Here is a 23,515-nt window from a genome sequence, read left to right as displayed (position 1 = left end):
CAGTAAGAGTAGTATGCATGCACGCTTGCTTGGTTTGTTGTCGCTTGCTCGCTCGCTTGCTGTTGAATTATCAGGGGATATTAATCACATCGCGGTCTATATACACAGTTTGGTCTGTTTTGTGTCTAGGGTAGGGTAGGGTGTATGTATGGTATGGTGTAATGTGGAGGGAGGATGTAAGGAGAAGAATTAGGCTTCTTGGGCCCAGCGTCGCTCGCGAAGAGGCATCTCCTCGCCCGCCTGGGCGCGAGTCCCCTCCACTTCGCGACGCCAGGCATAGTATTCTCCTAGACGGAGTTCGGCGTATGAGGCGTAGTCGAAGTCGATTTGTGAGATTTGTGCCTGGATGAGAGCCCAGATGCCCCTTTTATCGAGTTAGTTGATGCGGAAGATGAAAAGATGGAAGATGGAGAAACGAACCAGTAGAGACCGGGGATACCGCGGTATCGATCAACGTCTCGGCACAGCTGATCGACAATGTCCGATTGAGAGGATTCCGGGAGTCCTCGGTGGTGGCTGTAGCTTTTCACGTATTCGGTCAGGAACTGGCGCCGCACCGAGCGCGTCGGCATCATGTTATAGTCGCAGTCGTAGCCGGCCCATTCTGCGAAGTGGTTGGCAATGTCGAAGCTCGCCGGCGACGGCGTGGCATACTCGTAATCGATAAAGTGTACGGTTGTGGCCTCGTCGGATGACGACTCCTCTTTTGACGGCGCGGCGATGACGTTGGCGCAGAGAAGGTCGCAGTGGGCAAATACCAGCTAGCCCGGAATTGTCAGTCCAGTCCTCGGAATACGATGAAAACCTCTACGTACCCCGTTTTCACCGAGACCCTTGCCGTCGTCGAACTCGTTGACGACCCGTTGAAGCTCCTTCTGTAGGTCGAGTCTCCGCTGCCGCTGCTCATCCGTCGTAGTGGGAAGAGCCCGGATCCATTTCTGTAGGACCGTCCACGTGTTGGGAGGTGGCTGTCTGGGGGTGACTGGGACCAGATCGTCCTTCTCCGACTGCTGCTCCACATCTACACGGTGTATGATGGGCTTTTGGTCCTCCGCAGACCCGTTCGAAGTGGCAGCAGCAGCCTCGGAGATAGGGAGCACGGCATGCCATTGTGCCAACCTCCGAGCAACGCCCCGCCAGATGGAAGGCTTCACCAGGTCCTCATGTGTCGCGGGACGACCCCGAATGAACCGATACAGCAGACCGTTCTGGAAGCGAGCGAGGAGACGAGGGGCTAAGCCGTAGCTAGCGAGGAGCGCGTGGGACTTGGTTTCTCCTATAGGACACAACACAAAGAACTACTCAGCAAAGGTTGTCGCAATGGGCAAAGGAGAGAGGGAGAGAAACCCCGGCGGTAATAGGCATACTTTCACGGTCTATGATAATCTCTGTGTGGTTACCATACGCTCTCATCAGTACTGCTTCGTGGTCTATTTGTTCCTCGGTCAAGCCAGGTTTGCGGTTGATGATTTTGAGGAGCTGTCGTCGTTAGTCGGCGGGTTAGCGCACTGGATTACCACTCCTTTGTCTCCTGGACTCCGGCTGAACGCACTGTGTTGGTGATACCGTCCGTAAATCGCACGAACTCGATCTTGTTCTCCGGACCTCCCCAGTGCGGGTTCAGCGTGAGGATGAGCCTCAAAGCGGAGGCCTGCGAATCGGCATGGTTGTAGGATTGCGCAATGTAGCGCAACGAGTCGGGCGATCCGTTTATCGAACCCATAGCGACGGTTGAATCAAACGGGAGGATTCGTCAGGAGGGGAGACGGTAAGAAAGGAAGGGAAGAGACCAAGAGAAATAATTTTCCGCAACAGCTAGCGCGGGCAAACTATCAGTTAATGCCGCCGAGAATGAAAGGGGGAAGGGAAGTGGGTAAACATTTCTCGTACCTTGGGAGAACAGGCTCTGGGCTTCTGAAGACCAAAATTCTGTAGATTTTTCGCAAATAGACAATCGAGACAAATTGGCCAGCAATTATTTCTCTGCAACGGTCACCACATGAAAGCAGGAAGTGAAGGAGAAAAAGTGAAAGATGGAGGAGAAGAAGGCGAGGGCGAGCGATGGTCTCGACGGTCTCGTGCGCTGCAAGGCCCTGATTGGCCGAAAGCTGAAAATGGGAGCCCCGCCTACGCCTTCCCCTCCTTGGCGACTGAAGGGCCTGAGGCACCGCCGTTGCCACCTCGGAATCCAGGCAGGCCAGGCACTTATCGGCTCCTCCATATCTCTCTCCGTAGGGCAGGCTCACGTGGATACCAGCTACGCCAGTCAGAACTCAATTGTGCCTGCATTAGGACATAATAGGAGGTGATATTGACCCTAGATATCGAGGATAGTCTATGAGAACAAAGGCACAGGGTGTAGCATCTACCACGGGGACATTGTATGGGTGTCCTCCTACGCAATAATGCGCATACCTCCAGCAGCGGGATCGACAGATCACAGCGGCAAGGCAAGTAACGACCGGATGCCGCTAACCCGATGTAGTCACCCCTCTCAACCATTCACATGTGATTCTCAACCATGTGACCTGTTGCCTACTGGTCTTGGCACTCATCACGTGTTCCTGGGCATTCTCACCTGACCTGTTCAGCCCTAGCCCTACAAACAACCGTCCTCGGCAACTCACTAGTCCCGAACCCCACTAGCCGGTCCACCCACCGCCCCCTACATAAGCCTTCGACCGCCGCCCTCTCTTCCGTTACTTTTTCTTTTCTTTCTCCATCATCAGTAGCGGTTTACTCTACCATAAGTAAATCTTACCGGAGCTCCGTCAAAGTACGGCTCGCTGAGGGTTATCTTGTTTGGGATTTTTCTCTATGGGTTTCCTTCCGTTCCCAGCTTCGCAGAGCGGACCTTGCGTCTTCCTTTCTCCCTTACAAATATGGCTATGCTAGGGTATCATCTCGCAAGAGAAGATCCCCAGGCGCGTTAGCTGTGGAGGAGGCGCTACATTCCTTTTTTTATGTTGGCAATTTTCTTGTCGCTGCATTTATGATTGCGGTGGTTTTGGATTTTGCCCAACGAACCTGTTGCTTCATTTTATTATTCAGTGGTTCTGTATATGGATCTTTTGGGATCGTCTGGTATATATTATACTTTTTCCACATACATAGCATATTATCAAACAATGTCAACATCATATCTTCAACATTAAATCTTTTCATCTATATGCATATTTCATTCGTATTTTCTCATTGTTCTCAGAAATCAATCAAGCCCGTCCAGCATTACCAATCTGAATTCTCTCCCCGGACCACTTATCGTCGCTGCGCAGCACCGGCCAGCTGGTTCCGTCCGCCTTGACCAGGGTCAGCTCGAGCTTAGTGCCCAGCACGCGGGACTGCGACTTGTCGGCGTCGATCGGCGCGAACAGCGAGTAGGTGTCGGTGTACCGTTTGTTGTCGGTCGTCGGCAGGTCGAAGGCGATGGAGTTCGCGGAGAACTCAACCTTGGCCCTAGTCTTGTCAATCTTCTTCAGGTAGAGCGAGACGTTGACGGAGGAGGCGGTTTGGTAGAAATCGTTCCTGCGCGTTGCGAGTTAGCTGGTGTTCCCTGTGCCGATGTACCGTTCGTCATGAAGATTCCATCTCGCGATCAGACAAGGTATATAGATGTCTTATCTCTCGAGGGCAGGGGATAGAGAAAAGACTTCACAACTCACCTCACAGTGTCCACCTTCTCCTCGCCCGGCGGCTTCCCCTTCCCCACGAACAAATGCCTCCGTCGGTCCTTACACCCTTGAATCTTCAAGAACTCATCAAACTCCAACACCCGCTTCTTGCAGCACGACCAGCCCTTGCTACCCTCATGGAACACCGGCTGTCCGGGATGATGAACACAGGTCTCAGCGTCGCGAGACGCCGCAGGGCCCTCGTAGGTAGCATTGCAGCCTCTCCGCCGACAGGTCGCGTTCGCAGGGATCTCGAGGCTGTCGTCGTCCGAGAACTCGGTCTCGTCTTGGGCGGGCGCGGGGGAGGGCGGATTCGAAGGCGGGGCAAGTGCGGGCGAATGGATGGGCTTGACGCCGCGTTCAGGCAGCGACGCGGTCACGGGCGTAGTCGAGGCTTCGGGGGCTGGGGTTTTGGATGGCTCGGGGGCTGGGGTATCGTCGATGGTGGAGTGTTTGGCTGTCGTGCAGGGTGGGATGGAGAGGAATTCTTCGAAGGTGAGAACGCGGGGTTTGCAGCATTTCCAGCCTATGGGTCGTTTGGTTAGTTGGTGTCCGTTGGGATCGGTGGTCGGGCGAATGCCATAAAGGATATGGAGTAGATGTGTCTCTCAAGGTGAAGGAGCGTAGACACCAAGGTCCTTGAAACTTACCCTTCTGACCCTCGTGGAACACCGGTGGCCCAGGATGATAAACGCAGGGCTCCTCGGGGTCGGTGAACTCCTTCCCGCAACCTTTGTGCACACACTTGGATGCCATCGTGGGAGGGTAGAATCAGGCGATCGGCAGAGTGTCAGGGGCAAGAGTCAGGATGCCCAAAAAGAAAGTCCGTATGAATCAATAGCGACAGAAGGCGGGAGAAGCTGATCGGCGAGGATCGAAAAGTCAAGGGAAGACGCAGAAATACTTCTGTCGAGGCGCCCCGATTAGGCTTAGTCCGGGTGAGCTCGAAGGTTCCATATTTCTGTCGGTCTTTGCCCTCCGTCAATTGTCAACTGTCGACTGCTCAGTGGTTCATCGTTTTCCCTGGTCGGGTCTTGTCATATTTACACATCATACAATCCCAACAAGACTGATCTCAATTCCTCAATATGTTTCCTACTCTTCGTCTCGCCCAGGTCGCTCGCGTCACGCTCTTCACTCGCGCCGGCTGCGGCCTCTGCGACACCGCCAAACACACTGTGACGCAGCTGCACAAGCGTCGCCCCTTCGACTACGCCGAGACGGATATCCAGCTGCTGGAGAACAAACAGTGGAAGGATGTCTACGATTACGACGTGCCGGTGCTACACGTCCAGTCCGTCAAGGGACCGCATGCCAGCGAATTGTCTGATCCGAAGAAACTATTCCACCGATGGACGGAGCAGGAGGTGGAGAACCTGGTGGACGAAGCCGAGAAGACTTCTCAGTGATACACGTTCAGACCAGAAACTCGAGATACAGATGCAATGGACAGTCAATTTGGACACGCTAGAAATAAGTACAGTGCACGTGGAAAAATCATGAGATGGCATCTAGTACGTGGGAACCGCGGCATCCGTCTTGGTGCCCTTGGCGGTCTCCAACGCATTGGAGAGGAAGGTCGGGAGGGCGACGGCATCGGCAACGACCGAGATCCAGTCGGAGAGACTCGTTAGCCATATTCACCGGTATCTTGAAGAGACAAACATACCATGTGGAAGCCCTGGTCGGCATACTTCTTCGCGGCCTCTCCGCCAACGCAGTAAATACCCGCTCGCTTGCCATTGTCGACGGCCGCCTTACGGATGCGCTCAATAGCGGCGCTCAGGTCGTTGTGGAATGTGCCCAAGACCGGACGGCCGATGTTATTGCCTAGATCCCAAGGTCCGATGAAGAGGACATCGATACCGGGAACCTTGGCGATCTCCTCAACCTGTTCTCTCATTAGCAGAGTACCAGCCAAATTATCTCGACGCAACAACCCACATTCTCAAGCGCCTCCTTGGTCTCGATCTGAACGATGGTGAGCAGGGCATCATTCGCCTGCTGCAGGTACTCAACCCCGGTAACTCCGCCGGTCGAACTCATGGCGAACGGGCTGCCGAACCATCTCCAACCAACGGGCGGGAACTTAGCCGACTCGAAGTCTGCGGGCATCGTCCGCGGTGTAAAGCAGAGGGACGACTATTCCGTGGGCGCCGGAATTCAAAGCCCCTGGATAGCGTTGGCCATACATAGGCAGACAGTCACGAATGAAAAGACATATTCTTCACCATCCACCCCTCATTAGCCGCAATTCGCACGATGGGACTCGTTCCCGTAGCCGCAATGGCGGCAACGGCCTCGTGCATTTGCCAAACTAGATCCCAATTCCAATCTTGATCTCATTTCAGACCTGATTAGACACACCAGCAATGTTCCCATGCTCAGTATCCACGCAAATCCAGTCATATCCCGTCCGAGCCATGAATCTAGCATGATTGGCACCGGGCAGCATCTGCCAGGCACCGAAGGTCAGGCCACGCTCGGCGCGGAAGGCATTCTGGTGACGATTAGAGGCTTGCATGGCTTGTATGGTAACTGATCTGTAGCGGTATGGCTATATGAGGAACAACGTGAAGAACAGAAGAAACAATAAAGTTGAAGAGGAACAGAAGAAGAAAGGTCGAATCGGAAATGACACCGGAAAAACAGACAGACTAGAAAGGAGTGAGAGAGAATGAAGCTCGTGGCAATGATAGCCCGAAGTAGATCGCGGTGGGAGCGAAGCGTGGGGGAAGAGAAATCGGACGGAATCCGAGTCGTCGCATTTACACCATTTGCACAGTTTGGTATAGGGTGTACTACATGAGAACTGCCAAAATAAAAGAAGAGAGAAAAGTGTAGAAAGCGCTAAGGGTATCGTATTGTCCAAATTATTCCAAATCTCCAGTCAAATCGTTAGGTAAACTGCTCAACCAACCAAAAAGTGTAAGTCGACTCGAATCGCTTTGGGTGTTCCCGCCTTGGCTATGAGGGGAGCACATATTCATGCGCTCAAGAAGACGACGAGAGTTATCCTCGCCGAAAACGGCTGCTTCGTCCGATCCCTCGATTATTCCCGACACGCTTTCCAGCGTACGTCGACACCGCTGCGCAATGTTATAGATGCGGTCGCTGGACTGCATACTTTGATATCCTTCGAGAAGCGTCAGAACGCGACCTAGCGATAATTCCATCTCCTCCGGGCCGGGCTGATCGGGCGAAGCATTGGTGACAAAAGGGCAAGATTGAGCGGCGAGAAAGACGGTCCCGCAAGCATAAAGATAGTCTATGTTCTCCCAGCAGGGAGGCATTGAATCTTGCTCGCGCTCACAGAGATTCAGGAGTTCCAGTGCCGCTGTAATGCACTTGAGAGAAGAATCTCGGACCACGGTGAGCGCGATTGGACAATCGGGGGAGGATTCCTTCAACACGAAATGAGGGCCGCTGCCGACTTGGCAGCTGCATTTCTCGCAGGCTGCCAGTCCTAGTATTAGAAGAGGCCGATAAAGTCGTAGGCGAACGTAAAGATAGCGCGCGCGGATTATACTGCGCTGGCGATGAATTATGGGATGGGTAGGCCGCGTTTGTAGCCCTGGCTTCTGCAGCCTTGGGGAAAGGGATGTCTGCCATTGATACAGCGCACCATCCAAACGAGCAAACGGGCTGAAGTTTAAGCAAAGTAGCTTTTTCGCAGCACAACTTCCCTGTCGCATTTGTGTTTCCTCCTCCCACGTCAAGATATCTTCCACATGTTCGTAGAGTCCAACACTGGCCGCCAAGAATTCAATGATGGATGCGCGCTCCGCATCCGGCGAGGGAACTTCCTTCGTAATTGCATCGGCGTAGTCGGTTTCCATATGAGTAGGCAGCGACACACGAGGTAATTGAGAATTATGTGGAGGGAGTCGCAATTGGAGCGCAATAATGCGCTCCAGAAGCATAGCGCTATGCCAGATTCTTCGGGCCAGCTCTTTGTCTTGTATTCGGCGGGCGTTTTGATCTTGAGTCCGACTTTCCAAGCCTAGGACCTGTACTATTCGGACCACGGAACCAATCGAGATCAAAGCCGCCCTTGGGCTTCCACTAGCATAAAGATACTGGCTCTGTAGGATACAGGCCTGCGCTCGCTCAGTCAGAGTGCTGCGAGAGTCCAAATCTCGGGAGACCGACTGGCCGTAATTGAACAAAGACGCAATGTCTGTTTCCCCGACGTCGTGCCAGCTCAGTCCGGAGAGACTAAATATCGTAATGAGGAGGCCGTGGAACGGAGTAGACCCCGAGGCTATATTCCGTCCCATTCGGATCGCGCTGTAGGACGAGTGGAATTGATCCAGGTCGAAGATGGGCAGATTCACATACTCATGAGCCAGATAGGCGGCCACGAGATGGTCCGCGAGATCGGGGGATATTTGTTCAGACGACTGGCGGCATTTTGGATCGTAGGCGAGAGAGAGACGGCGATTAGGGCGGACCAAGCCGCGTCGTGCCAACGGAGAGTCTTCTCCGATTCCATCGCGTATCCGCTGTCTCACCTGCTCATGGATTGCCCTCTTCTGCCCCGTGAGCCGGGAGGATCGGGACCCCGGATCGCGGGTTGTAGAGGGAGGATCCCGGGGCAGAATAGCTGTGTGAAAGCTTTCATCTGAGGGGGATGAAGACAAATCGATGACAACGGGATTGTGTTGCCCATCCTGGTCGGGGACTGCTTTGGCCGCCCGCGGGTCATCTGAATCATCTGAATCTGAATCTTCCTCGTCTGAATCGGCCCTACTGGAGACGTCCTCCTTTTTATACGAATCCACATTAGATGGCGATTGGATCACCACCATGGGCGAAGACCGCGGGTGATGCGTCTGCACGCGCTTGGGATTCCTGATGAGGTTAGCGCACGAAGCCAACTTGAGTGATACAAGTGACGCACCGGTTCTGCACCGGAGCCATACCCTTTGTCCGGTAAAAACAGGAGTCAGCCCAGCCTGAGTTGGTGCATCGCTGACATACTACAGGAGCGGTTAGCCATGGGCCTCATATCTACGGGACCTGTGGGGTATCGGTACCTGGTTTGACGCGATCACACGCTGACTTCTTGATGCGGCAGCGATCGCAAGCCGGATTGAAAGGCTTCAAAGGCTTCATTTTGGAGAGCCGATACCAATTGAAGAGGGCGCCACGTGGGCCAGGATCATCAAAGGGCGACGGGATAATGGGGGAGCGAGGATGACGGGGAAGCTGGCGAGGCGCGAGGGAAGACGCTGCTTTGTTGACGTGTGGCCCGTGCGCGCTTTGGGTCTGGTCTGCAGTCTGCACCCTGCAACAATAACCATCGCCTCCATAGGCTACGCTTTTCGGGTCATCTTCTATGATATATCTGTCCTCTCTCACACTCTCCAACAGACATGGTCTGAGAGTAAGTAAGGTACATGCATGTCAGTGTATTCTTTCACTCTTTACTTTGTATGTACCTTCCCCGTAGTTACCCCAATTCTCTCAACCCACAAATTCCCACGAAAAGACATTATTAAATCTCCCTTGAGATAATCCACGCAGGGAAAAACATACCCATTGAAAGCACAAGAAAACTCCCAGCCAAACCAAACCAACTCCCTCCCTCTCCTACACTCCAAATACCGAATCCCAAAGACACAGATAACAAAGATCATCCCGCCAACTCCTCAATGACATCCCAGAGCACTCTCTCGATGAACGCCTTCCCGGCGACATTCATCTCGTTATCCCGCACCAGGGCCGACACTGCCATGATGGTTGCCGGGAACGATGCCTGCATGTCTAGCATGTCGGTCATTGCTTTCATGTCCGCCACGGTCTGGCGGTGCTGCAGTTCGGCTTCTCTGCCGGCTTGGATGATGAGTAGAGCGGACTGGATCCATTCCGAGTGAGAGTTGGAGTTGGTAGCGGGGTTTTGGTCAGTGGTTTTGGTATCTGGGAGGTGGCTTAGCACACAGATGATTAAAGGGAGTTGGAGGGAGTTGGCGTACCCTTTGCTTTATTCTTGGGCTTGGTGGTGGAGTTGGACATGGTGGACGGTTTTCTCGGGTATGTTTGTGTTTGCTGCTTGGTTGGGAAGATGAGGGATATTAAATGGTGTCCTTAGACTCGTAGGGGGTCGAGTGGATAAGAGTTAGGATGGGATGAGGACAGTGGTCTATAAGGAACTGTTTCAGTCTTGCTCTGGGCTTTTCTGGGTAAGTGAATGTAAAGTTTGCCAGAAGACAGAATATGATTACTTTAAGACGTGTTATCTGTACCAGTCACTCATGCACATAGTAAAGTGAGACGAAAGTAAGAAGTGAGCTAGGTGCGCATGAGGGTAGTGTTTGGGAATTAGACCAGTGTTGATGGAGTGAATATTATACCAGTAGCAAATAATTTGAAACATAGGATAGTCAATTCTCCTTTATCTATTATTGTTTCCCTTACACTTTCTCTCTCTTTTGGATACATGAGGTTAAGGGTTGTAATTTCAAGGCAGTCTCACAATTTGGGGGGATGTACCCCTTTGCGTCTGTTGACAGACTACACCCTGATGTAATTTGTCTTTAGGGCCGCCCAACCCGGAAGTGTCGCCCCTCACCGCCTGACCCCGTGCCGCTATAAAGCCCGCCGTCCGTGGCCTCGCGTATCCGTAACGTCTCGAGCTCCCACCCGGCACCTCGTGTCCTCCGGAATGCACAAACGGGAAGCACCATTCCGGCCGAGACATCGTGCTTAGCATACGACTAGTGGCCGAGTAATCGGTCTCGCCCCAGATGTGCGCGGTGGGGAGCTGCAATGGAACCTCAACCTCGTCGGTCGGTGGGCCCAGAATGGGGGCGCCGTCGGGTGTGGCGGCCGAGAGGAAGATCGCGCACCGTACAGGGTAGCCGGTTGGGCGGTGCGCCTGGAGTCGAGCCAGCAGGGCAGCGGCCATCTGGGCGCCCTGGGAAAAGGCCATGATTCCGTCGAAGGGACCTTCGTGCTCGATGAACTCGGCTAAGTGGTGCAAAGCCGTCGCAAATGACTCCGGTCGCGAGGGATCAAAGTACGCGAAACAGTCGTCGTTGGTGAGGAAATACGTCGCCAGACCTACAAGGGTCGATTAATTCAATAATAACTAATGAGGCGGCCTTACGTTATTTTTGCCAAACATGTCACATGCTGCTGCTGGACGTACATACCGGGGTCTATAGGACATGAGGCAGTTCCCTCGGCGTAGTCGTACGTGTGACCGTCTCCCAACTCATATCGGAGGGCAGCTAATAATGGCCCCATCGGTTAGAGATCATCGTTCATCATTCATCAATTCGGTGGCTTACCAGTTTGAGCTTCAAGGATCTTGTATCTGGTTAATCCAATCCAATCAACACAACACACAGCACAGCCTTCTCACCAGCTAAGGCGCACCTGGATGTTCGACCCCACCCCGTGTAAACAAAGAAAATGCATTGCGATGCAGACTGAGCGACTCAACTGCGTCTGATCGAAGGAAGGGAGGGTGCGTTGCGTCCAATTTATAATTGGAAACGGGTGAGCCCCATAAGGCTCCGCTGGAGTGATGTGGGAGAGTCTGCCTGCTCGCTGATTGCTCTGCACCAGAATCCCCCCTAACCGGGGTCTGCAGTAGTGAGGTGCGTTCGAATGGCCTCTCTGGATGTGGCATTATCCGAGCGAGCAAGGAGGACTGAAAAGCGGATCGCAATGTGAAATTACAAAGCGCCTGAATGTCCCCAAGCCCCGAAATTCCCACCTTCATGCGGTCATATCGACTAGCACCAGTAAACCTCACCAGTCACCACGATGCCAATCACAAGCAATTTCCTGGCTGCTTTTTCTCTGCCCGAGACCCTGCTTCTCGGCGTCCTGTGCCTGGTATGGGACCCGTATAGTGCTTCATGGCCATACCGGACGGACTTGCAAGGCTAACTAACCCCAACAGACCGCCGGATATGTCATCTACCAAGTATGGCATCGTCCTTTGGCCAAATACCCCGGTCCGTTGGTGTCGAAGCTCACGCACTTATACTCCGTTTACCATGCTCTCAGGAGTGACCGCCACGCCGACCTCTACCGACTACACCAGCAATATGGCCCCATCGTGCGCTTCGGCCCAAACCATATCTCCATCAAGGATGTTCGCGCCTTGGAACCGATCTACGGACACGGGGCCAACGTCAGGAAATCCCGCTGGTATAGCTCCTTCTACAGCGTGAGCATCTTCAACGCCACCGACAAGGATGTCCACGCCCGTAAGAAACGGGTTATGTCGCAGGCCTTTTCGGACCAGGCCCTCCGCGCCATGGAACCGCATATTATCTCTAGCATTCGAGAATGGTGCGGTGCGATCGGGAAAGATGCAAGCTCCAAGAACAAGAGCGGTGCGTCGGACAGGTGGACTGAGCCGAAGGACATGGCGCATTGGAGCGCCTGTATGGTCTTTGATGTGCTGGGGGAGATCTGTTTCGGACGGAGCTTCGAGACGTCGATTAAAGAGGAGAACCAGTTCTTCTTTCCGCTAATGGCACTGAATGTGCGTATCTCGAATATCTGTGGCTAGCTGCCTATTCTGCGAAAGTTCGGACTTGATACGTACCTTCGTCGAGGGACGGCGGCCAGCCGCGAGAGGCAGATCCGATTCTCGTGAAAGCAGTTAGCCGATCGGCTGGCGATCGATTCGGAGGCGACGCAAAGGAGAGATATCATCTACTATTTGCAGAAGGCTCGCGACCCTGACACGGGGGAGGCGTACTCGCAGTCAGAGCTGATTTCGGAGACTACATTACTAATGGGAGCCGGTAGGTTGTCTTCTCAGATCGAGGCCAAGAAGGTCTATAGTAGAGATCGCTAACTTTGTATGCTTCTCTTATTCCCACAGGCTTCGACACAGCCGACACAGCCCTAGCTGCAACATTCTACTTCCTCTGCAAACACCCCCCTATCCTCACTCGCCTCTCCGCCGAAATCCGCTCCGCATTCTCAACCCTAGAGAGCATCATCTCCGGCCCTCCATGCAACAAATGGTCTACCTCCGCGCCTGTCTAAGTGAAAGCATGCGACTATGCCCTCCCGTCCCCATGGATCTTCCCCGAGAAGTCCAGCCCGGCGGTCTGCGCGTCATGAACCAATATTTCCCTCCCGGTACCATAGTCGGCGTCCCGACTTACTCGCTACATCATGACGAGGCCTACTTTGACGATCCGTTTGCTTACCGGCCCTCTCGCTGGCTGCTTCATGGTAGTCCGGCCTGCCAGGGCGACGAGGGCGTTAGCGCGGAGATCCTTGCCCGGCAGAAGGAGGCGTTCGTGCCGTTTAGTCTGGGTCCGAGGGCCTGTATTGGGAGGAATGTGGCGTGGATGGAGCTGGAGGTGGGGCTTGCGAGGGCGCTTTGGCTGTATGATATTCGGATTGCGCCGGGGATGGAGCATGTTGGGGTCGCTAAGCGTGGTGGGGAGTATATGATTAGAGATAATTTTGTGGTGGGCAAGGAGGGGCCGATGGTTCAGTTTCGTGAGAGGGGTTGATTGAGCCTGAGTGTATTTCGATTTGGAGGGTTTTTTGTTGTTGTCGCTCAAGCTTGCTACCTAGTTGCTTTACATGGAATTGAGATCGCCCAGGGGTGAAAAATATCAACATGAACACTTGAGGGATAAACTACATTACGTTCTGTCAACAGGCAAATTGTTCTACTACTCAACAGTTGAAATCGAATTCTACCTAGACCAGCAATTCCTACCTAGCTCACAGCTTATCCTTCTTCGGTCTCGGAGCTCGGAAAGCACTGTTCGGTTTGATAGCCTTGTACCATTCCTCCCCCAAGACAAGATGATCACGCTTGCTCATAGACCGGCGCTTTTCCTCCCACTCGCGCTCCAAACGAATGAAGTGCGCCATTTCGTGATCCAACCACCGGAAGCAATGTTCAGCCGCGTCGGCCACATTCTCAAACGGGAAGAGATGACCCGCCTTGGGCAAGATGACTTCCTTAACCCTCCCTGGCGAAATTCCCCCGCTGCCACCGACCCCTGTTCCACAGGTCTGGACACCCTGGCGGATTTCGTCCGTGCGGAGATAGCTGTTTCCCCCGAGAAGCCAAAGCGCCGACGGCCGCAAACTCGAGAGCTTATAGAACGTGCTCCGTGGCTCCGGACGATACATAGGGATGAAGGCGGCCAGGGGATCTATGTCTGCGTGCGTGCGACGGTTGATTTGGATGGAGCCGTCCGGGGCGCGGGCCGAGAAATTCTCGCGGATCTGACCCAGCAGATCTTGGTATTTGGTGGTGGTGAGCGTGACGGGTGGGTCAGACGCATTGCTGCCTTCCGGGAGGTTTGGATGCAGAGCCGTGGGCAGATCGCGGAATCCATATTTGGCCGCTCGCTCCAGACAACGAGGGTCCATAGAGGGGAAGATCTTCGCATAAGTGGCCATGGCGGCCTTGCGGTTTGGCCAGACGTCGGGACGATACAGAGTGAAGTTAACTGCGCTGGGGGGCTCAGTCCCAAATCCCATGGGTGGCGGGGTCAGCTGGATGACGGGGTCTAAGAGGACGACCGTCGTGAAGAGACGAGGATGCAGATACGCTAGGTTAGTTCTTGTCGCGCGTTATTAGTTGCGGCTCTTCTATCTGATATGGAGAGGGAACGGACATGATGGTGCCTCCAAAGCTATGGCCCACCCCCACGATGGGTCGAGGCATTTGATCGCGGAAGTGATTGACCATCAATAGCAGGTCTCGGGCACAATCCATCCAGGAGACTATGTATACCTTCATCAGCTGGCTAACCTAGAGGATTCCTGGCCACAACTCACAATCCGTGCTCAACTTGTCTTCATTGAGGATGCCACTGCCGCCCATATTGACCATGTCGGCAATCCAGATGCTGCGGATATGCACGTTTCCATTCTGCCTGGAACGCTGCCATATTTCGTCCCACAGCGGCTCGTACAGTTCCTTTGCAGCCGATCAACCTTCCAATTCGTTCTAGGGGAGTCCTCGAGGCTTACCTTGGCCAGAGCAACCCCGTGGGCTGCCACGATGGTCACCGCATTCGGGGACAGGGGCAGTGATTGCTCCTTAGGAGTGTACTGTTTCACATGGAGCTGCAGCACCTCCTCTTGACTATTGGCGGTGCTGCCGGCATACTCGCGAATGTGGCCCGCGGGGATAGTGTGCTCCGTAACGTTGAAGTTGGTGGTCGACATGGTTTGGTTGGTCTCTACATCGTTTGGTCCGGCAGAGAAAGGAAATTAATAAATACAGAAAGGAGGCGTTGGAGGGACTTTCGGAGGGGCAGACAAAGAAGTTTCGTAGCCGAGGCTGCAGGGATTCTTTTCCCTTGGTTACCTAAGGCTGTTTCATTAACTAGCTATTGCCACAAATCCCACGCAGCGGCATACGCGTCCAGTATTCCGAGATATGTATGGGTTGTAGGCTATAAAGAGACCCTTCGATCTTTTTGTCGAAACGAACAATCTCGAAAAAGTATACCAAAAAAAGTTCCCACTCCCAGGAAGCACGGACAATGTCTTCTTCTCCCTCCAAACCACTCCCCCCATCCGATCCATCCGAGGTCCCCAAGACTGAGCTTGACCCCCCCCCCCCCCCCCCAAGGAAGGGAACCCAAAGGCATGGCTGACTGTCGCCGGCTCGGCCGCTGCTCTGTTTGCTTCGTTCGGCTGGGTCGATTGCATCGGGGTGTTTCAGGCGGAGTACGAAACCAATCAATTACGCGAGTACAGCAGCTCCAAGATCTCCTAGATCTCCTAGATCACGTCGATGGAATCTTGGTCCCCAAAAGCCCTCGTGTGGCACCTGCCCTCGACTCACGAAGATCATTCACAGTCTTTTTCATGATGTTCTCCTCCGCCGTGACGGGGAAGCTGTTTGACAATTACGGGCCGCGAGTGCCTATTGCGATAGGCACGCTGGTGCACACCTTCGGGCTGATGATGGCCAGCATCTCGCACGATTACTATCAGTTCATGCTGAGCCAATCGGTTTGCTCTGGACTGGGATGCGCTCTCATCTTCACCCCTGCCATGGCCGCCGTAAGGAATACATAGATGGGGGCTGCCCTTCCCCCTTCCCCTACACCCCGTTCAGACACATCCAGGGTGGTTGTTGGTTTGTTGACTGTTTCCCAGCCGTATACCTGGTTTCGCAGAAGGAAGGCGATTACTTCTGGGCTCACCGTGGCAGGGTCCTCGACTGGCGGGGTGGTGTTTCCTCTCATGGTCCAACATTTGATTCCCCGGGTTGAATTTGGCTGGGCAATGCGAATCTGCGCCTTTTTGGTCCTGGTCATGCTGATGTTCGCGAACCTGACGGTTTCATCCCACATGGAGCATCGTCCAAAGCCAATGAAGATCAGAAGGTAGCCCACCATACTTGGAAATTGTGAAACAATTTCCGCCCCCTTCGTTTATCTGATCATGGGTACGGGTCGTTTGCCAGGCCTAGAAGATCGGAACAATCTTCCATATATTGATGCACTAGTTAAAGAAGTCCTGCGATTGCACCGCGTCCCCTTTATCTCGCTATAACGGGTTTTTACTGTACTCCGTATACCTAGTGTTCCTTCCAAGTAATTTCCTGGAGACGCCGGTTTCATTGCGCACAACGGACCCGAGGTCCCTGGCTCTAGGTAGTCTACTCCATATATGTTTAGCCTTGTATGATTCGGCCCCCTTATCCACCCCGCATGAACGGAGGGATGATTTGGCTTTTCGGGTGATAAACGACTTTTGACCCCAGCGGGCGGAACCGGCGCACCCGAGAACGGGCAAGCTTTAGTGCTTACGGTGGAGCTGGCTACTGGCTAGGGCAGTGAGTAAGTGTGACAAGGACAGGCAATCTGGATCACCAACCCCTCTCCGACGCTGACTCTGTACAGTTCTACACCGGGAAACGGATCACCGCGTCAGAACCCACCAAAAATCATAAAAAATCGCAAAAAAAATCTTGGCATAATTCGATGAAAAACGAAAATACTTGTATAAATATATAGCAAATTATTTAAAATCGATTATATATAATATTAGGATTATATATAATTTCTTATAAGTTAGTTCGCCGGCGCCTCATGGGATGTAGGGGAGCTGGATACTGAGGGCGTAAAAGGTGTAGAAAGCGAGATCACTGAATTATATAGAAAATTCGTAGGGGGTGGAATCGACGCAGGCGTAGAAACTAAAAGGAGTGAAATTAACGTACAGGTATCTATGACATTCGCCGACCCAACGAACGTTGCTTATTTCCCCATCCCTAGAAAGACTATCAATCTCGAGCATATCCCATCCTCTCCTTCTTCTTCTCCTCCTCCTCCGGCAGACCCCGCTCATCATTCATCCGCTCAGTAGGCCTAGTATTCACCCGATACGGATACAATCCACAGCTTCCTGTTTATTCGAAACAGGGGGACTAGGGAATATCTCTCCATTCTTCCATCTCCCATCTGTCGGCTTGCTATCTGATAGATTCAGGTATGTGGTTCCCGATCGCTTCGTGCTGTGGTGCGCAGTCAGCCGAACCACGGCTAGGATTAGGGGCCTGTAGCAGGGTAGGCACGCGGCGAGGAGGTAGACGCCTGGCTCGATGATGCTCCAGTTTAGGAATGTCACTGAGGACCAGGTCCCGTCTTCGAGTGGGTTGCTTTGGAAGAATGCAACGCAGCGCATTATGGACGTTATCAGTCCTCTGGTTGATGTTAGTATATATGGATCTGTGTATGTGTGGGTGTGGTGGTGTAGGATTGCTTGCTTTCGTTGCGTCATGGGGAGACAACGAAAAACAAAATACGTCTTTTAGAAGATGAGGAATCAACTAAAAAAATAAAAATAAATAAAAATAAAAAGAATAAGAAAAGAAGAGAGAAGATGCTTACACACTCCCCGTCAATAGTTATAACTAGTAAAAAACTGTGATTTCCTTAGCAATTCCCGACATCGAGCCCATTATTATTTAATCACGAGCATGGGGGCCAAAGCTTCCCTACTATACTCCGTAGGCTATAAATGCCTCCTTGTTCATCCGCTACACCTCTTGCATTTCCCAGGAAAAAAATAGACCATTTTATTGGTGACCTCTCGCAGTCAAGGTAGGAACAGGAACGTGTACAGTTTGGCCGTAATGGGCCACCTGTCGCTGCAGTCTTATGCGTAAACGCATTAGACTGTAGCGTCAGAGAAAGCCCATCCGCGCTCCCTTGTAGGGAGTAGACCTGGCTTTGAACCTCCGCATGGGTCCCTACTCCGGAACCTCGAACCTCACCTCCTGAGGTGAGGTTCCAACCTTCCTAACCTCCAACCGCCCATTAACCTCCAGAGGTTCGTTGAGGTTCAACCTCCATCGACCCGCATAAACCTACATATGCATAATTTCTTGACGCCTTTCCTCTTTTGGCCGGATAAAATTGATGATTCATCTTTCTTTTTTACAGCTGTTCCGTCAATCTGTAGACTTTTCACTGAATACTCTATCAACATAATGAATTATAAAGAAATAGTCATGCAAAAGTAAACAATAGGCGTAGTCAGCTACAAATTACAGGTAATATTCGATAATATCGACGTGATAGGTAGTCAATTGAGGTCATCGATAAAACAGCATGTAAAGTTATAGATATATATATCGCAGACACTGTAAAGTATGTATATCTTCATCAGTAAAACTACTGTTTTTCAAGAAAACTATAAAGACGCAGTTCAAATTCCCTCAATTTTATATTATTCAAACTGTTATGTCTTCTTCTATCACTTTATCTTCAAGAATTCAAGTCAGATGATCTAGGTATACCGTAAATCCGGTTCAAAGGTCCCAATTATTGGACTTGGACGTTCTGTTTTTCCTATATTGAGGTTCTCTTAGAGGTTCTATGCGGGTAAATGAGGTTCTCGTTAAGGTTCGTTAAGGTTCGTTGAGGTTCGTTGAGGTTTATTGAGGTTCGTTTCTATAGTGATCCACTATACTAGCGAATCAGATATAGATAGGTGGATACAAAAGTTGATAGATCAATTTGAGTATGTAGAACAGGGACAAACAGATACCCTAAGAATATCCCGTAACTTCTACAAAATAATCAGTAAGTCTCTTATTATCTTCCGCCCCAAGTTATACTAGTTTACTGAATTTATTATGTCTCAGATTACCGACGTCTATGGCTACGCATCATCTAGCTTCGAAAGGTTACCACTAGATGCGCTGCAATACCTTACTCCAGACGATACGCTATCCTAACGCGAAAGCCAGAGTCAAATACCCTCCGAAAGCCAGTTTGATTCAGTTCCAGACCTTCCAGATCTTCTAGACAATCAAGTCCGATCTCGCGCAGGACCTCGGGCCCCAGATACCCTTACGCGAATCAAGCCGGATAGCATTAACGAATATATCGTCTTTACAACCGACATGTCCGCGGAATTCGTTAAGTGATGGCTTCAAACCGATTTTGGTAAAAAGAAGCGGCTAAACTGGGAGGTCAACTGTCGCGCAAACTGCTAGACTGGATTTCAACAAGTTACACATGCTAAAGATAGAAAGCCTGATGTTATATGCAATCGGTACCGTACAGTTCTTACGCATCCAGCTACAAATTATACTGGAAACTCATCGATGCAGAAGCATCTTGATGGGCCAAGGTATCGACAGCGAATTACGAAAAAGGGTAATATCCAGTAACTATTTAGTGACGCGGTATGTTCGAAATAGCCTATATTTAACGTTAATACTAATAATGAATTAACTATCTTTTAGGCCGAGAGAAGACCAGCGCCTACCTTTACCCAACAAATATGGGAACAGAAGATTCTAAACCTGATTACTGTATCGCATTTACCCTTTCTTTTCGTCGAACACCAAAAATTCTATAATCTCTTTTCCTATATACGGCTAGTACCTACACTACCGAGCGTTTCATTAAGAAAGGTAATTCGCCACCGCCTCCGGGGTTTTGTTACAGAGTATTAACAAGAGACACTACAACAGCTCCCATCTAGTGCAAAAATGTCGATTGCGCTTGACTGTTGGACTTCACCATTCAAGCACGCATTTATGGCTATCACAGGATACTTCTTAGACCAGGAATGGGAGTATCGTGAGGTCCTACTTGGGTTTGAGCCAATTTCTGGATCTCATACTGGCGTGAACCTCGGGGACATAGTTCTCCAGATCCTACAGAAGTACTAAATCGCTGATCGAGTACTGGCAGTAACAACTGATAATGCGTCTAACAATAAGACACTTATCGCAGCAGTAAATGATTCAATCAAGAAACTACAGATAGAAACGGATTCTACGATCGTCCAAGTGCCCTGCCTTGCGCATATTATTCAATTGAGTCTAGTTGATTTACTTGGTAAAATCAAGGCTTCGCCAAAGAATGATAACGCTGAAACAGAATGGTCTGATAATCGTGTACGTTTATTTAGTATACGCCAGCAGAAACATGAGATTGCCGATACTCTGAACAAGGTATGTTTCTATTCATGAATCATAAATCATAATTCAATAACACTAACTATTCTGGTTACTGATAGGTCCGAGGTCTTGCAGTTTATATCAACGGAAACCCTTAACGCAAAGAAGCCTTCCTAAATACCCAGCCTAGTAATACACTAAGGCTTCTTCTAATCTAGGATATTCGTACACGGTAGAATTCGACATTTCTGATGCTCCGACGGGCGAAGAGGCTTTATATCGCATTCAACAAGTTCTATTCTGACTATGATCAACACCATTTTACACTGAGTACAGAGGGGTGGCAACAGATTGACTATCTGCTTTGTATTCTTCAGCCCTTTTTTACGCTCACTACGCTAGTTTGTCGTACTAAAGACTCGAGTATCTACCTTGTCTTTAAGATTTACAATAAGCTTTTTGATCATCTTGAAATATCGATGCGTCAGCTTCGTCGAAAGAAGGTTCCCTGGAAACAGCTAATGTTTTCTTCCCTCGAGACCGCGAAAGAGAAACTGAAGAAATACTACGGCGAGACAGATAATATCGAAGGTAATCTCTACGCAATTGGAACGATCCTAGCGCCGTCGAGCAAGATGGAGTTCTTTTCAACAAGTGATTGGGACCTAGATCCTGAGATAGGAAAGGATTACAGAAAGGAATACCGCGAAAGCCTTCAGTCTCTTTTTGAGAGATATAGCCAACGTATACCATCAGAGATGATACAGTCTGATAGCCAGTTATTTACAACTGAATCGGAGCTTAAGAAGGCCCTTAACGGCAATTCTTTATAACGATTAACTGCTCCGCAGTACGACGAGCTTACCAAATATCTCCAGAGTAGTAAGTAAGTAAGCCTACTTTATAAATTATATAACTAACTTTACCTAATTAGATACTATCAAAGGATCTATTCGGATCTTCTGGAAAGATCATCAGAGGGAATTCCCTATTCTTGTAAACCATTGATAATTGAAAGTTGAAACCCTAATTGGAAGCTAAACCCATGATATACACTAAATCCTCCTGTAAAGCCATACAGTAATGAAGTTTTGGTTTATAATTACGAGAGAATACAGCCTGTTTCTACATAACTTATACAATTGACCCCAAGTCACGTTTTCTACCTGTTTGTCATGTTTGTTGAACCTCAGGTTCACCCGCGGGTAACCTCCATGAGGTTCGGTCCAAGATGGAACCGCCCGGAGGTTCTAGGTCATGGAACCTTAACCTCCGGGTGGGTGAACCTCCTTGAGGTTCGTGAGGTTCACTCGCGGTTCCTAGCCAGGTCTAGTAGGGAGGCAATGTGTCTGTATTGCAGTAGTTTCTATATACAGAGGGAAGGTGGGAGGGACAAAATCGAGTCTTGACTGCGTGAGAGATGACGAGCTACCACCAGAGGCAAATAACTGACTCTTGTGAGGCAGTTGTAGGAGGGAAGAAGCCCCTAGGAGGGAAGAAGCCCCCCTCCGGTGTAGATATCACGTGGGCAGGCAACCCCAATAAAACTTCTCCCTCTTCCCCTCTACCCCCTCCCCAACTCACCCAAAATAAACACTACACCATGGCAACAGCCAAAACAGAGCAGAAGCTCGGCTACGAGATGCAAGTCAGCGCCAACGACGGCAACCTCGCCCAGCTCCAAACCCAGCTCGCCCACTGGGAGGCGGGCATAACCGGTAACAACCACACGCAAACGGATTATCTATGCTCTAGAATTACGGTCGCCGAGGAAAAAGAAGTCTGCCAGGCGCTCGGTCGCAAATATCACCCCGCCGAGCCCATAGATTTAATTTATATCATGCTGAACCGGTTGATGATCCAGGCGTCAAGGAAGAATCAAGTAAATGTAATCCGGTACCTTCTGGAAGACAGAAAGTGGCTAGTTTCACGCATCGCCATCCAGAGGGCGATGGAGACGGAGTCGTTTGATGTCCTGGAGTTATTTCAGAAACATGGATGGGGGATCAATGAGCCGATAAAGCAGAATCATTGTACGATCCTCAGGTGCGTGTATTTCTAGTTGAATCTCCCCTAACCATGATATCTACCTATCTATCGATTAGTATATCTCCCTAGGTAATATACGCCGGTGGACATTGTAATTTAAATCAATTCCACAGACAAGTCGTGAACCATGAGAGAAGCGTACGCTGGTGCCTCGCCCATGGCGCTGATCCAAACGCCCAAGGTTACAAAGGTCATATTGATGTCCTCAGCTTTGCTGCTGAACATGGCTCAATGCAGACTCTCCGACTTCTCGCCGCCCACGGGGGCAACTTCTGTCGCAGCAATGCCCTGCACCGGGCTGCCCAAGGCGGCAGGATCGATGTTCTGGAGTGGTTACTGGATGAAGTTGGCTTCCCTGTCAGCCAACGCGAGTACGAGTATCATAACGACTACCAGTGGACGGAAACGGCTCTATATTATGCGGTTAAGGGTAATGCGTTGGACTGCGTGCGGCTCCTGCTGCAGCGGGGTGCTGATGTTAGTGTGAGAGATGAAAAGGGCCGTACTGTGAGGGATGTTGGGTTGCAACAGGGCCATGAAGATGTTGTTTCAATGTTGGATGGGGGAGTCATTTAATATGTATTGGAGAGACAAATCAGACTTGTTTTCACGATCTATATATCGAGTTCACTCGCTATAGAAGAATATACAAAGCCCCATCATCGACAGTAAGCAAATTGGTGTCTATAACAGGGGAGGGAAACCACCAGCCGTCGAGCCCGGTTGATTAATAAACGACTGATCTAGGGATCCTTCTGCATTTTAAGGTGGACGGAATTACGATCGACGCTCAGGAGGGCAAGGGCAAGGATCGATACCCTAGTACATATAGAAGGCCAGACCGGTTAACCAATCGACCGAACCGCGCTGTTTCCTCTGATTGGGCACTATAGCCGCTGTCAATGTGAGACATATGTAGCTATACGTACTTGATTTTCTAGGACAACCGTAGACTTCCTCTTCGAGACACCGCCGCTTTGGTGAGGGCGCTCAGTGGTCTGTCAGTGAGTATTTCATATCACGGATCACCGCTCCCTGAGTACGGAGTTCCTGCTTATTGAGAAGTCACGTATACTCAGTGAGCCGCTCACCCCCATCTATTTTGTGCGGGTAGTTTGACAACTACCAATGATATTGCCAACCTTATGAAGGGTATCAACAATCTCTTGTTTTTATTGCCTTACACTCGTGCGAACCGATTGAGACCGAGCTTCTGACCATATCTCAGTTTTCTCGTTCTTAGGATTAGCTTTCATCTGACCAACAAGCTGCTTAAGACTAAGTTGGATAACGTGGGCGATACATGGAACCCGGATAATAGCAGTATTATTATCAAGGTCAAGTGACTGGACGGATTCTTGAATGCTTGACATCAACGTATTGTTGTTCGATGCATTGTCAGTGGTAA

At 50.8% G+C, this 23,515-nt stretch overlaps 12 protein-coding genes across 12 annotated transcripts; 4 read left to right on the top strand and 8 right to left on the bottom strand.

Moving 5' to 3' along the window:
* Positions 1 to 189: 189 nt before the first annotated feature.
* Positions 190 to 1,723, bottom strand: KD926_006268 (putative ethanolamine kinase; the record flags this gene model as incomplete). Its single annotated transcript, XM_053099245.1, has 5 exons — positions 190 to 364; positions 421 to 761; positions 816 to 1,276; positions 1,368 to 1,479; positions 1,553 to 1,723. 5 exons carry the CDS (start codon positions 1,721 to 1,723, stop codon positions 190 to 192), a joined length of 1,260 nt encoding a protein of 419 aa, XP_052956912.1.
* A 1,489-nt stretch (positions 1,724 to 3,212) lies between these two features.
* On the bottom strand, positions 3,213 to 4,427 carry KD926_006267 (cysteine and histidine-rich domain-containing protein; the record flags this gene model as incomplete). The annotated part of the gene is made up of 3 exons (XM_053099244.1): positions 3,213 to 3,525; positions 3,663 to 4,197; positions 4,322 to 4,427. The coding sequence occupies 3 exons, from the start codon at positions 4,425 to 4,427 to the stop codon at positions 3,213 to 3,215; spliced, it is 954 nt and encodes a 317-aa protein (XP_052956911.1).
* Positions 4,428 to 4,759: 332 nt separating this feature from the next.
* On the top strand, positions 4,760 to 5,080 carry KD926_006266 (glutaredoxin family protein; the record flags this gene model as incomplete). Its single annotated transcript, XM_053099243.1, has 1 exon — positions 4,760 to 5,080. One exon carries the CDS (start codon positions 4,760 to 4,762, stop codon positions 5,078 to 5,080), a length of 321 nt encoding a protein of 106 aa, XP_052956910.1.
* A 102-nt stretch (positions 5,081 to 5,182) lies between these two features.
* KD926_006265 (uncharacterized protein) lies at positions 5,183 to 5,786 on the bottom strand (the record flags this gene model as incomplete). Its single annotated transcript, XM_053099242.1, has 3 exons — positions 5,183 to 5,297; positions 5,366 to 5,562; positions 5,616 to 5,786. 3 exons carry the CDS (start codon positions 5,784 to 5,786, stop codon positions 5,183 to 5,185), a joined length of 483 nt encoding a protein of 160 aa, XP_052956909.1.
* An 89-nt stretch (positions 5,787 to 5,875) lies between these two features.
* On the bottom strand, positions 5,876 to 6,195 carry KD926_006264 (4-hydroxy-2-oxo-heptane-1; the record flags this gene model as incomplete). The annotated part of the gene is made up of 2 exons (XM_053099241.1): positions 5,876 to 5,988; positions 6,039 to 6,195. The coding sequence occupies 2 exons, from the start codon at positions 6,193 to 6,195 to the stop codon at positions 5,876 to 5,878; spliced, it is 270 nt and encodes an 89-aa protein (XP_052956908.1).
* A 349-nt stretch (positions 6,196 to 6,544) lies between these two features.
* Positions 6,545 to 9,689, bottom strand: KD926_006263 (transcription factor domain-containing protein; the record flags this gene model as incomplete). Its single annotated transcript, XM_053099240.1, has 5 exons — positions 6,545 to 8,525; positions 8,575 to 8,653; positions 8,711 to 8,954; positions 9,334 to 9,593; positions 9,650 to 9,689. 5 exons carry the CDS (start codon positions 9,687 to 9,689, stop codon positions 6,545 to 6,547), a joined length of 2,604 nt encoding a protein of 867 aa, XP_052956907.1.
* Positions 9,690 to 10,134: 445 nt separating this feature from the next.
* On the bottom strand, positions 10,135 to 10,922 carry KD926_006262 (uncharacterized protein; the record flags this gene model as incomplete). Its single annotated transcript, XM_053099239.1, has 2 exons — positions 10,135 to 10,736; positions 10,829 to 10,922. 2 exons carry the CDS (start codon positions 10,920 to 10,922, stop codon positions 10,135 to 10,137), a joined length of 696 nt encoding a protein of 231 aa, XP_052956906.1.
* Positions 10,923 to 11,447: 525 nt separating this feature from the next.
* Positions 11,448 to 12,689, top strand: KD926_006261 (cytochrome P450; the record flags this gene model as incomplete). The annotated part of the gene is made up of 4 exons (XM_053099238.1): positions 11,448 to 11,519; positions 11,587 to 12,177; positions 12,298 to 12,442; positions 12,523 to 12,689. 4 exons carry the CDS (start codon positions 11,448 to 11,450, stop codon positions 12,687 to 12,689), a joined length of 975 nt encoding a protein of 324 aa, XP_052956905.1.
* Positions 12,690 to 12,721: 32 nt separating this feature from the next.
* KD926_006260 (cytochrome P450) lies at positions 12,722 to 13,168 on the top strand (the record flags this gene model as incomplete). Its single annotated transcript, XM_053099237.1, has 1 exon — positions 12,722 to 13,168. The coding sequence occupies one exon, from the start codon at positions 12,722 to 12,724 to the stop codon at positions 13,166 to 13,168; it is 447 nt and encodes a 148-aa protein (XP_052956904.1).
* Positions 13,169 to 13,385: 217 nt separating this feature from the next.
* KD926_006259 (alpha/beta-hydrolase) lies at positions 13,386 to 14,849 on the bottom strand (the record flags this gene model as incomplete). Its single annotated transcript, XM_053099235.1, has 3 exons — positions 13,386 to 14,227; positions 14,457 to 14,598; positions 14,652 to 14,849. 3 exons carry the CDS (start codon positions 14,847 to 14,849, stop codon positions 13,386 to 13,388), a joined length of 1,182 nt encoding a protein of 393 aa, XP_052956903.1.
* Positions 14,850 to 15,622: 773 nt separating this feature from the next.
* KD926_006258 (monocarboxylate permease-like protein) lies at positions 15,623 to 16,033 on the bottom strand (the record flags this gene model as incomplete). The annotated part of the gene is made up of 1 exon (XM_053099234.1): positions 15,623 to 16,033. One exon carries the CDS (start codon positions 16,031 to 16,033, stop codon positions 15,623 to 15,625), a length of 411 nt encoding a protein of 136 aa, XP_052956902.1.
* A 5,628-nt stretch (positions 16,034 to 21,661) lies between these two features.
* Positions 21,662 to 22,683, top strand: KD926_006257 (ankyrin repeat domain-containing protein; the record flags this gene model as incomplete). Its single annotated transcript, XM_053099233.1, has 2 exons — positions 21,662 to 22,104; positions 22,221 to 22,683. 2 exons carry the CDS (start codon positions 21,662 to 21,664, stop codon positions 22,681 to 22,683), a joined length of 906 nt encoding a protein of 301 aa, XP_052956901.1.
* Positions 22,684 to 23,515: the final 832 nt, after the last annotated feature.

Source organism: Aspergillus affinis (assembly GCF_023601865.1).
Source record: "Aspergillus affinis strain CMG 70 chromosome Unknown NODE_32_length_299506_cov_85_929706, whole genome shotgun sequence".
In the NCBI taxonomy this organism is placed as follows: Eukaryota; Fungi; Ascomycota; class Eurotiomycetes; order Eurotiales; family Aspergillaceae; genus Aspergillus; species Aspergillus affinis.
This window is presented reverse-complemented; position numbering and strand designations above follow the sequence as displayed.